Source organism: Mizuhopecten yessoensis, unplaced genomic scaffold, assembly GCF_002113885.1.
Source record: "Mizuhopecten yessoensis strain PY_sf001 unplaced genomic scaffold, ASM211388v2 scaffold1869, whole genome shotgun sequence".
Taxonomy (NCBI): Eukaryota; Metazoa; Mollusca; class Bivalvia; order Pectinida; family Pectinidae; genus Mizuhopecten; species Mizuhopecten yessoensis.
Window position 1 is genome coordinate 109,215 of NW_018404262.1, and position 12,811 is coordinate 122,025.

General features: G+C 37.6%; 1 protein-coding gene across 1 annotated transcript in view; it reads right to left on the reverse strand.

The window, feature by feature from the left end:
• Positions 1 to 3,768: 3,768 nt before the first annotated feature.
• Positions 3,769 to 12,811, reverse strand: part of LOC110441543 (chromodomain-helicase-DNA-binding protein 1-like) — a 67,767-nt gene continuing 58,724 nt past the window's right edge. The window contains exons 37-39 of the mRNA XM_021484724.1: positions 9,952 to 10,053; positions 8,976 to 9,296; positions 3,769 to 8,610 (exon numbers count right to left, since the gene is read on the reverse strand). Coding sequence (XP_021340399.1) covers positions 8,454 to 8,610; positions 8,976 to 9,296; positions 9,952 to 10,053 — 580 coding nt within the window. The 3' untranslated portion in view covers positions 3,769 to 8,453. The remainder of the gene's footprint in view (positions 8,611 to 8,975; positions 9,297 to 9,951; positions 10,054 to 12,811) is intronic.

Genomic DNA, 12,811 nt, shown 5'->3' on the forward strand with positions numbered 1-12,811 from the left:
ACAACAACTCCACAACAGAGAAAGACTCATTTTCAGGATTGGAACAACAAATCCACAACAGAGAAAGGCTCATCTTCAGGACTGGAACAACAACTCCACACTAGAGAAAGACTCCACTTCAGGACTGAAACTACAACTCCACAACAGAGAAAGACTCATCTTCAGGACTGGAACAACAACTCCACAACAGTGATGGCTAGATCACTTCAGCTTGACTCTACTTATACAAGAGGCCCAGAGGGCCTGTATCGCTCACCTGAATATTTAAGCAGTCACAGCAAAATATTATCATTCAATATTATATTGCACTACAAATATTTCCCTCGCAAACCTTGTCGGCTCCATCTGTTGAAACAACCAGCCAAATATTATTATAAGATTCTATGCTTTTTGGTTCTTTTTCAGAAGTTGATAGACATATTTTTCCCTGTGACCTTGTAAGTAGGTCAATGTCATTTTCCTTCTCATACTTTGTTAGCTCTATCCCAAAAAGCTACCAGCCAAATCTTTTAAATCCATTCAATTTGGTTCTTAAGAACAAATCCTTTAAAATGCTGTTGATCTCTTTCCTTTAAGGTAGGTTTAGGTCATTTTCATTGCCAAACTTTGGTGAGCTCTATCCTAGGAAACCACCAGCCAAATATTAGAATTTTATGCTTTCGATTATTCAGAAGAAGGCATTTGATGTTTTTGACATATTTGACACCTGTGACCTTGAAAAGTCAAGGTCATTTTCATTCTCAAACTTTGTCGGGATCTATCTCAGGAAGCCAACAGCCAAATATAAAGATTCTATACCTTTAGTTCTTCAGAAGAAGTCTTTTAAAGAGTTTTTACATATTTGACCGCTGTGACCTTGAAAGAAGTTCAAGGTAATTTTCATTCTCAAACTTTGTCAGGATCTATCTCAGGAAGCCAACAGCCAAATGTAAAGATTCTATACCTTTTAATTCTTCAGAAGAAGTCGTTTAAAGAGTTTTTACATATTTGACCGCTGTGACCTTGAGAGTAAGTCAAGGTCAATTTCATTCTCAAAATTAATCGGGCTCCATCCAAGGAAGCCAACAGCGAAATATGAAGATTCTATACCTTTTAATTCTTCAGAAGAAGTTGTTTGAAGCGTTTTGACATATTTGACCACTGTGACCTTGAAAATATGTCAAGGTCATTTTCAAAATATGTTGGGCTCCATCCCAGGAAGCCATCAGCCAAATATGAAGATTTTATACCTTTCAGTTTTTCAGAAGAAGTTGTTTGAATTGTTCGACATATTTGACCGCTGTGACCTTGAAAGTATGTCAAGGTCATTTTCATTCCCAAACTTTATCTGGCTCTATCTCAGAAAGCCAACCGCCAAATATAAAGATTCTATACCTTTTAGTTCTTCAGAAGAAGTTGTTTAAAGAGTTTTTACATATTTGACCGCTGGACCTTGAAAGTAAGTCAAGGTCAATTTCATTCTCAAACTTTATCGGGCTCCATCCAAGGAAGCCACCAGCGAAATATGAAGATTCTATACCTTTTAATTCTTCAGAAGAAGTTGTTTGAAGTGTTTTACATATTTGACCGATGTGACCTTGAAAGTACGTCAAGGTTATTTTCATTTTCAAACTTTGTTGGGCTCCATCCCAGGAAGCCTCCAGCCAAATATGAAGATTCTATACCTTTTAGTTCATCATCAGAAGTCGTTTGAAGCGTTTGACATATTTGACCTCTGTGACCTTGAAAGTACGTCAAGGTCATTTTCATTTTTAAACTTTGTTAGGATCCATCCCAGGAAGCAATCAGCCAAATATGAAGATTCTATCCCTTTCCGTTCTTCAGAAGAAGTCGTTTGAAGAGTTTGACCCCTGTGACCTTGAAAGTAGGTCAAGGTAATTTTCATTCTCAAACTTTGTCCGGCTCTATCTCATGAAGCCAACAGCCAAATATGAAGGTTCTATACCTTTTCGTTCTTCAGACGAAGTCGTTGAAAGTGTTTGACATAATTGACAGCTGTGACCTTGAAAGTAAGTCAAGGTCATTTTCATTCTCAAACTTTGTCCGGCTCCATCCCATGAAGCCACCAGCCAAATATGAAGATTCTATACCATTTAGTTCTTCAGAAGAAGTCGTTCGAAGTTTTTGACATATTTGACCCCGTGACCTTGAAAGTAGGTCAAGGTCATTTTCATTCTCAAACTTTGTCAGGCTCCAACCAACGAAGCTATCACCAAAATATCATGACTCGAGGCCTGTCCATTCTTCAGAAGAAGTCGTTAAAAGGAAAAGTTGACGGATGACGCACCAAGACATAAGTAACTAACAAGAGGCCCAAGAGGGCCTGTATCGCTCACCTGAATATTTAAGCAGTCATAGCAAAATATTCTCATTAAATATTATATTGCACTAAAAATATTTCCCTCGCAAACTTTGTTGGCTCCATCTGTTGAAACTACCAGCAAAATATTATTATAAGATTCTATGCTTTTTGATTCTTCTTCAGAAGTTGCTTGACATATTTTTCCCTATGATCTTGTAAGTAGGTCAATGTCATTTTCCTTCTCAAATTGGTTAGCTCTATTCCAAAAAGCTACCAGCCAAATCTTATGAATCCATTCCTTTTAGTTCTCAAGAACAAATCCATTAAAATGTTGTTGACCTCTGTGACCTCTAAAGTAGGTTGAGGTCATTTTCATTTGCAAACTTTGGTGAGCTCTATCCCGGGAAGTCACCAGCCAAATATTATAATTTTATGCCTTTTAATTCTTCAGAAGAAGCTGTTTGAACTGTTTGACATATTTGAACGCTGTGACCTTGAAAGTAGGTCAAGGTCATTTTCATTCGCAAACTTTGTTTGGCTCTTTCCCAGGAAGCCACCTGCCAAATATTAAGATTTTATAACTACCAGTTCTTCAGAAGAAGTCGTTTAAAGTGTTTGACATATCTGCCTCATGTGACCTTAAAAGAAGGTCAAGGTCATTTTCATTCTCAAACTTTGTTCGGCTCTTTCCTAGGAAGCTACAAGCCAAATATAGAGATTATATACCTTTCAGTTCTTCAGAAGAAGTCGTTTGAAGTGTCTGACACATTTGACTCCTGTGACCTTGAAAGAAGGTCAAGGTCATTTTCATTCTCAAACTTTGTCGGGCTCTATCCAAGGAAGCCATCAATCAAAAATAAAGATTCTATACCTTTCAGTTCTTCAGAAGAAGTCATTTGAAGCTTTTGACATATATGACCCCTGTGACCTTGAAAGTAGGTCAAACTAGTTTTCATTCTCAAACTTTGTTGGGCTCTATCCCAGGAAGCCACCAGCCAAATATAAAGATTATATACCTTTCAGTTCTTCAGAAGAAGTCGTTTGAAGTGTTTGACACATTTGACCCCTGTGACCTTGAAAGAAGGTCAAGGTAATTTTCATTCTCAAACTTTGTTGGGCTCCATCCAAGGAAGCCATCAGCCAAATATGAAGATTCTATACCTTTTAGTTCTTTAGAAGAAGTCGTTTGAAGTTTTTGACATATTTGACCCCTGTGACCTTGAAAACAGGTCAAGGTCATTTTCGTTCTCAAACTTTGTAGGGCTCCTACCAACGAAGCTTTCAGCCAAATATCATGACTCTAGGCCTGTCCGTTCTTCAGAAGAAGTTGTTTAAAGGAAAAGTTGACGGACGAGGACGGACAGACGGACGGACAGACGGACAGATGGACGACGGACGCCGCGCCACGGCATAAGCTCACTTGGCACTTCGTGCCAGGTGAGCTAATAAATAACTGAACAATGCTATAAGTTATCAATTCATTATTTTATTGATTTTTTTGTAGTAAATTTTCTGTTTTTATCTTTTGAGTTTGCTATGTACAATAAGCTTACATGATCAACGTACAGATGTCTACTAAATGTAAATAGACTTTCTTACATTCTCACATCTGTGTCAATCATACCAGCACTTACACATCTAACATACCAAATTCTTACTTCTCCAACGAGCTACAGAAAGTTCAATAGGTAAAAAATTTCCAGTTTTCATTCAATGTTTTCAACAGCCATACCAAATAACCTGATGATTTATTTATTATGGAGATGTCATCCGAATAGTCAATGGCTTTGATAAAAAAAAAAGATTTAGCAAAGTGATACTGTATGTGGTAGATTTAAGATCTGGACGGAAAATAGAACAGAGAAAATAACAATTTCCAATGCAACTTTAAAAGGATCAGTGCTGTTACCAGCTCGGTTCAGTATTTGCCAGTGGAGCCAAATATGCTACCATTTCCTTTGTGTTCTGGGTATCAGACCAGTAGCTCAGTCACTTTGTGTTCTGGGTATCAGACCAGTAGCTCAGTCACAGAAATAAGTGAACACAGAACAACAATCCTGTAATACTAGTAAAGGCCTTGTACAGCTTGCACAATAGAACTAAGAGGGCAACATCAACCTTTATAAATCAAATGTTAACATATTATATCACAAATCTTCATAAAAACAGTTTTTACCTTATCACTCATCTTAAGTTAATATTGACAATTTGACAATGTCACAATCTTTTCCTGTGAAACTGTATTCACAGCAACTCGCTTCATGGAATCTACTTTCCTCAAGTCTCCCGATTTTAACAAGATGCAACACCATTAAAAGTAAGCCATAAGGTCAAAATAAGAAAGAAGAAAGTTTTGCTTGTATTTTTTTGTTTCCGGTTTAATTTTCTTTCCTACTTTTCTCTTTTCATCCCTATTCATGTAAATCAAGACATGCATTTTAAATTCTTTAAATTAACACAGGATATTAGTGTTATATATTTTAATAAGCTTATGGCTGAAAATGATCTTTTCATGCAAACCTGGATAAAAACAGAATCCTCGGGGTCCAGTGTCACTCATCTGGATATCTAAGCAATCAAAACAAGATATTTTCATTAAAAGTTGTTATAAAGTCTTGAGAATATGCCCCTATCTTCAGCTGTCTCACGACGGAGTGTGCACTATAAGAAGCTCACAGGCACTTCATGGCAGATGAGCCAAAATTTACTCGCAAAAAGACAAAAAAAAATGTCCTGAAGCTTGGAACAACTTGGCCCTGGTGACCCGAGAGCTAGGCAACGTGTCTGTAATCGTCACAAACAGAACCTAATTAAGACATATTAAAACAACAACTTGCAGCAATCTCAACAAAAATCTTTTAACAGGCAGCAGTTAATTTTGAAATTTAAAATCTTTAATTCAATAAAAAAAGTCAGTGGTCCTGCCAACTATTGTTCCACAAATCTGTGTCTATTAAATGGTATCCATGGCTTTGTTATTGTTTTGTTTTTCTAATTGTAAAATCATAGCTACATTAAAGATTGACCTGTCAATGGCAGCAAGCCAAAGTCTGAAGTCTTGTATATCTGCTTCACTTTACTCCTGTAAATTGGGTTGTGAAGCCTCAGTCACATCAGTCCTCAACTGACCTCTTAATAACAGATGTCTTTATAATAGTCCTTCAACAAACGTTTGTCTACAGCCTTATCTCATTGCCTTGAACTTTACAAGGTTTTATTATATTAAGACATTAATAGCAATTTTGGGGTATCTTTTTTTAACATAAAATATTGAAATAGTTTTATTTTTAAATGCAAATATTTGCTACTTATTACTACCTCAAAAAGTCTTTGAATTCAAACTTAATTTGTAATAGAATTCATCCAGTCAAACACCATCAGACATTCTAACTCCTACCACTGGCCCTTCTAAGGAAGAACTTTTGGTTGTAATATACTTATAACATTGACAGTATAAACTTCATAATTAACAATACCTTGCATATAAGTATACAAAGAGTCAGTGAAATCTAGGAGGTACTTCATAAGGACAAATCTTTGTTAAAGTAAAGGGGCATAACTCGGAACAAAAACATTTCATACAAGTAACTGTTATACTATTAATGAAGAGTACAAAGCTCAAAAAAAATGACAGCAGCGCTTTTGAGTAGCCCAGACAAATTTGTGTCAACATTCAGACGGCCTTATTCCTTATACCCATCTATCTTTTGTTGTGTGTGGACACTTGTACCCATCTGTCTTTTGTTGTGTGTGGACACTTATACCCATCTATCTTTTGTTGTGTGTGGACACTTGTACCCATCTATCTTTTGTTGTGTGTGGACACTTATACCCATCTGTCTTTTGTTGTGTGTGGACACTTGTACCCATCTATCTTTTGTTGTGTGTGGACACTTGTACCCATCTATCTTTTGTTGTGTGTGGACACTTGTACCCATCTATCTTTTGTTGTGTGTAGACACTTGTACCCATCTATCTTTTGTTGTGTGTGGACACTTGTACCCATCTATCTTTTGTTGTGTGTGGACACTTATACCCATCTATCTTTTGTTGTGTGTGGACACTTATACCCATCTATCTTTTGTTGTGTGTGGACACTTATACCCATCTATCTTTTGTTGTGTGTGGACACTTATACCCATCTATCTTTTGTTGTGTGTGGACACTTATACCCATCTATCTTTTGTTGTGTGTGGACACTTATACCCATCTATCTTTTGTTGTGTGTGGACACTTATACCCATCTATCTTTTGTTGTGTGTGGACACTTATACCCATCTATCTTTTGTTGTGTGTGGACACTTGTACCCATCTATCTTTTGTTGTGTGTGGACACTTATACCCATCTATCTTTTGTTGTGTGTGGACACTCGGGATATTTAGCAAACACTGTTCTATTTCCCTCCTGATATCCTGTTTACGACAATTTCACACATGAACATTGTCAAATTAAATTGAATAACCCCTTACTTGGCTATACGAAATTAAACTGCAAGTACTGATTAAAAAATATAATCATGTACAATATAGCATGTTGTATATTTGATTAAGTTTGACAGGAATTGAAAAAGTGAAGATTTTCACGCATCAACATGAAAATATATAAATTGTGATGTAGAACAAGACGTTGCCACGGCCGCCTCAGTGTGGTGTATTAATTCTGTATCACAACATACACCCACACGTCTCCTATAGCACAACAGTGTCTATGCACTTGTAGTATACATATTAAAACTTCTTCAAATACTTATATACCAGGTGTTGTATCAAACACTCAGTTTAAACCTATAGTTAAACTTGCTTAAAATAAATTATTTGATATACAATATCAAGAGGGAAAAACGTCAACAAATAACAATTCTCTGTCCACTACTACACATGTTGTTGTTCACTTCCAACGACTAAGCCATTACCTCCTGCATGTACAGTAGCACTAAACTTAAAATACAAACATTTCATATACAAAATTCTCAAAAATAAAATTAATACGCAACATCTGATCTATTTCTTTGTTCTTTCATTTCATTTATTGCTACAGATAACCAAGTACAACAACCAGTTTGATTGACTTAAGGACATATGCTTCATTCTTGTGAGATAACATTTCTTTCCAAAAGACACGAGCAAACTGTCTTTTCTAAGTTTTAATATATATGAGATGTTGATTGACGACACCTGTAAAAGGTACACAAAGTAAGAGTTGGTAACAATCACATAATTGTTTATTACGAGATATTTAATTTTCAGAGAACAATCAAGGGAGAGGCAACAGATACAGTTATAAGTATGTCGTACACTGTAGCATATATCCTTAATGTTTACAATCTGCAAAATATCATCCGGCTTGGCAGTTATTTTCATCAAATGGCCTACAATCTTATCACTGTACAGGTGGTTCTTTCACAGTCACCTACACACCATTAGCTTCTATTAACTCCCCTTGGTTTCTCGGTCTTTGGCAGTAAGAGGCTTGTTGGAGTAGGTATTGTTTGCTCATTTCAATCAAATTGCAGACTGATCAGAGAAATTAAGCAACTTGTGATATCATTAACAAGTGACCTTATTTTTTCTCTCTAAAGTCAATCAGAAAACAGAGAAGATACAAAACTTGTACCTTTATAAAATATATACAAGAAATGAACACATTTACCTTGTAGCTTATTTTGTCAGTTCAAAAAGTTGATATATGTATGTATGTATGTTGATGAAAATTTTTAAGATCCACGTTTAAATCTGTGTTTATATCATCAGGTGAGACTGTAGCACCGCCTATCTTTACATCCCGACACACTCACCCAACATGCTACCCACTCAAGGTCAGCACAGACTCTCACCACACCAAACATCACACGAGATTCATTCTCTATCAGACATGTGCTTCACATCAGGGGATGACAATGATGATGATCTGAAAGGTTCTGCTGTGATGACTTTGTGACAAGTCTGAAAAGTTTCTACAATGGTGATGCAGGGATGATACAATTGTCCACACAATACACACACATAATACCGGCCAGACTGTCCTGTTGTCGACTCCGATATCTGTGAGCGTAACTGTTGGACACTGAAGGATCCCAGATTTGATAAGCATGGCTGCTCAGGTTGACAATGAACACAATGAGACAAGAATGAATCAGCTGCTCCCCTTTCGTCAGTGTTTTCCTTGCGGATCACTGCCTACATTGGAATATGAAGATCCCTCATTACTGTGATCTTCACTAAGTCTAGGGTCTTTTAAACTACTACTATACGATCGTCTATTTTCAAAATTGTCACTTTTCCTTTTCCGATCGGAATGGGAAACATAACTGAAAGAGAAAAAACATTCGTCAAATGACATGAAGTTGGTTAAGGAACAATAGAAACAGTACATACAAATATATCATTGCTACTCAATCATTTATTACCCTTCACAAGAGCAACAACAAATCTATCAAATCTAAGCACTCTTCTCAAACATATTCTTTACAGGTCCACGGTAGTAATGATCTTATTCCATGAGCCATCATCTCTCATACTACACTTCACTCTCATAATAAGGACAAATTCCTCCTTATTTAAAAATTGTCCTCTTCAATTATTCAGAACAAGTAGTAATTTATGGAAATATTTCCAATCAGTGAAATATTTGATTAGAGAGCAGTAAACCCCCTACTTGGTTGGATGTACATACTTGTCACCACTCGGTCGAGCGAAGCCTCTTGACGAGCTAGTGCTGCCTCCTCCTCCACCACCACCACCTCCGTAGTCACGGTGACCAAACTGGCCATAGTCGGCCCGTTGGTAGTCTCCGCCACCACCACCACCACTACCACCACGGTCATTCCTGTCGTTTCTTGATATGCGGTAGTCTGGTCTGTCTGGTCTGTCTGGTCTGTATTTCCCACTGCTGTGGTGATCCGGCCGGTCGTGGTGGTGAAATGTTGATGAGTTGTCTCGATGAAATTGTTTTTGGCTCCCAGACGTATATTCACGTCGGTTATCACTGTTGAATCTAAGTAGATAATCACACAATATTAAAATGGTAAGTGCAGAAACATTTTTCATACAAGAATTTCATCTATTTAACAGAAGTAAGTACATTTTATAAGTAAGCAACTTGTTTTGGCTTCGTTCATCATTTGTCCATGAAAACCAGCAAGGACTGGGCCAGTTTTACAGTATCAGTGAAAATCTAAACAAGAGGCCCAGTGGGTCTGTATCGCTAACCTGGACATCTAGGCAATCATGTCTAAATATTTCATTAAATGTAATATTGCAAAAGAGGGAGGAAATGAGCGATCTGTGGGTAAGAAATTCACAAATTACAATCAAGTTGCTTTGGACCTTTCCATCCGTGAAGAATATTTGCGTATGACATGGTGTGTAGATTGTTAAAAGTTAAAACAATTTATCCCTTTTTCAAAACGACCCCTCGCGCCCTTGCTGCACAAGAATCTTATGATTCAAATGTTTGTTTCACTTTTTGTCACGAAAGCTGCTTTTTATTGAAATCAGTTCAGTTTAAAAATATGAATTATTAAAGGACGTATAATTGATATGGATGAGGGTCAAAAGATATCACAATAAGTCCATAGGGATTTCGTCTCAGGTGTCCTTAACCATCGTTTATTGTTTATGCGGGGTTTATTTCACACGACAAGACTAACCTGTGATGGCTATCACTAGCTCCGTATTTATGATCATTGGCGTGGAATCCTCTGTAACCATCCTGTTGTTTGTTAGANTAAAGACATATACACCCCTGCCCCCTTACATTGTAAAGACAAACACCTTGTAAAGACATATACACCACTGCCCCCTTACATCGTAAAGACAAACCCCTTGATAAGGACATATACACCCCTACCCCCTTACATCGCAAAGACAAACACCTTGATAAAGACATATACACCCCTGCCCCCTTACATTGTAAAGACAAACACCTTGTAAAGACATATACACCACTGCCCCCTTACATCGTAAAGACAAACCCCTTGATAAAGACATATACACCCCTGCCCCCTTACATCGTACAGACAAACCCTTTGATAAAGACATATACACCCCTGCCCCCTTACACCGTAAAGACAAACACCTTGATAAAGACATATACACCCCTACCCCCTAACATCGTAGAGACAAACACCTTGATCAAGACATATAAACCCCTGCCCCTTACACCGTAAAGAGAAACACCTTGTTAAGACATATACACCCCTGTCCCCTTACATCGTAAAGACAAACCCCTTGATAAAGACATATACACCCCTACCCCCTTACATTGTAAAGACAAACCCTTTGATAAAGACATATACACCACTGCCCCCTTACACCGTAAAGACAAACACCTTGATAAAGACATACACCCCTGCCCCCTTACATCGTAAAGACAGACACCTTGCAAAGACATATACACCCGTGTCCCATTACATCATAAAGACAAACCCCTTGATAAAGACATATACACCCATGCCCCCTTACATCATAAAGACAAACACCTTGATAGACATATAAACCCCTGCCCCCTTACATCATAAAGACAAACCCCTTGATAAAGACATATACACCCCTACCCCCTTACATTGTAAAGACAGACCCTTTGATAAAGACATATACACCCCTACCCCCTTACATTGTAAAGACAGACCCTTTGATAAAGACATATACACCCCTGCCCCCGTACATCGTAAAGACAAACACCTTGATAAAGACATATACACCCCTGCCCCCGTACATCGTAAAGAGAAACACCTTGCAAAGACATAGACACTCCTGCCCCCTTACATCGTAAAGCGAAACCCTTTGATAAAGTCATATACACCCCTTCCCCCTTACATCGTAAAGACAAACCCTTTGATAAAGACATATACACCACTGCCCCCTTACATCATTAAGACAAACACCTTGTAAAGACATATACACCCTTGCCCTCTTACATCGTAAAGACAAACCCTTTGATAAAGACATATACACCCCTGCCCCCTTACATCGTAAAGCGAAACCCTTTGATAAAGACATATACACCCCTTCCCCCTTACATCGTAAAGACAAACCATTTGATAAAGACATATACACCACTGCCCCCTTACATTGTTAAGACAAACACCTTGTAAAGACATATACACCCCTGCCCTCTTACATCGTAAAGACAAACCCTTTGATAAAGACATATACACCCCTGCCCCCTTACATCATAAAGACAAACACCTTGATAGACATATAAACCCCTGCCCCTANAGCCAAAGGTTTCACTTAGTGACACTGTACACACTAAATCATCACCCGTCTCTGTCAAACAGCCCTTCACCAAAGGCTTCATAAGCAAACTAGGTTACCACTGTCATTGACCTTTTTTATGTAAATAAACTTGTGGAATTTTATCGCCGGTTTGCAGGACATGTTAAATCTGTTGTTTATTATGGTTGTTTGATGTAGACATACTGTTCAACAGGATATAGAACACTGAGCAAACTATTTCGGCTTTTAATTGAAGTAACCAGTATACAGATGCCAAATATCAATGAATTGTGGAGGCGAGCCAACTCATCAAATGTTGAATAGGAAGCATTTTAAGGCTAGTTATTACACGTGCACAGACACCAATTAACCACGTCAAATAGAAGTGGGCATAATTGGCAAAATAACAGTCAGACACTTGGTAATATGCACACTACATATGGTTAATTCCAAACCATATCTTCAGAGAAGTTATTGAACACAAAGCAATTAACCAATCAGGCGTGGACAGCCTCATTAATCATAATTAATATGCCTGGAACTAGCCATCCAACTTAGCCGGAGGCTTGACAAGTTTTTAGTGTAGGTGTTTTCATTGTGAGTACACTGAACACAACTCTTCACTCATATGGCAATAAAGTGTGCAGAATCAAGCTGATTTGAAGAAACAAACAAGTTTTTAGGCTGATAAAAAAATAGTTGAACAGTAGCTGCAACAGAGTATCAGTTTCCTAATAGCATGAACAGCTTACAGGGAAATAAAATATATAAACATGCATTCAGTTCCAACAACATGCCTAGCTCGATTACATCATACATGCCATGCAAACACCTACCACCTACTTTATAGAGACTTAAAAATCCATCAACCTTGCTTGATAACAAGAGCCCCAGGGGCCTTGATAGCTCATCTGGTATTTTTTTAATTTGAAATTTGTTTAGGGAAGAAAACATTAATTAAAACCAGTACTTAAAGTTAACCTTTGACCTCATTACTGTAATTAAGAAAATTATTCACACTACTAGTCCAAATGGTTCTTAAGATGTTGTTGTTTAAAATTTTTAACATATTTGACCCCTGTGACCTTGAAAGTAGGTCAAGGTCATTTTAATGAGGAAACATCATAACACTCCATCCCAGGTACCTACTGGCATAATATTATGACCCTGGGCCTTAGGGAACTTGAGAAGATTGTTAAAAGTTTTAAACAAATTTGACCCCTGTGACCTTGAAAGTAGGTCAAGGTCATTTTACATTCGGGCCAGGTGAGCTAAAAACATATACCCCCC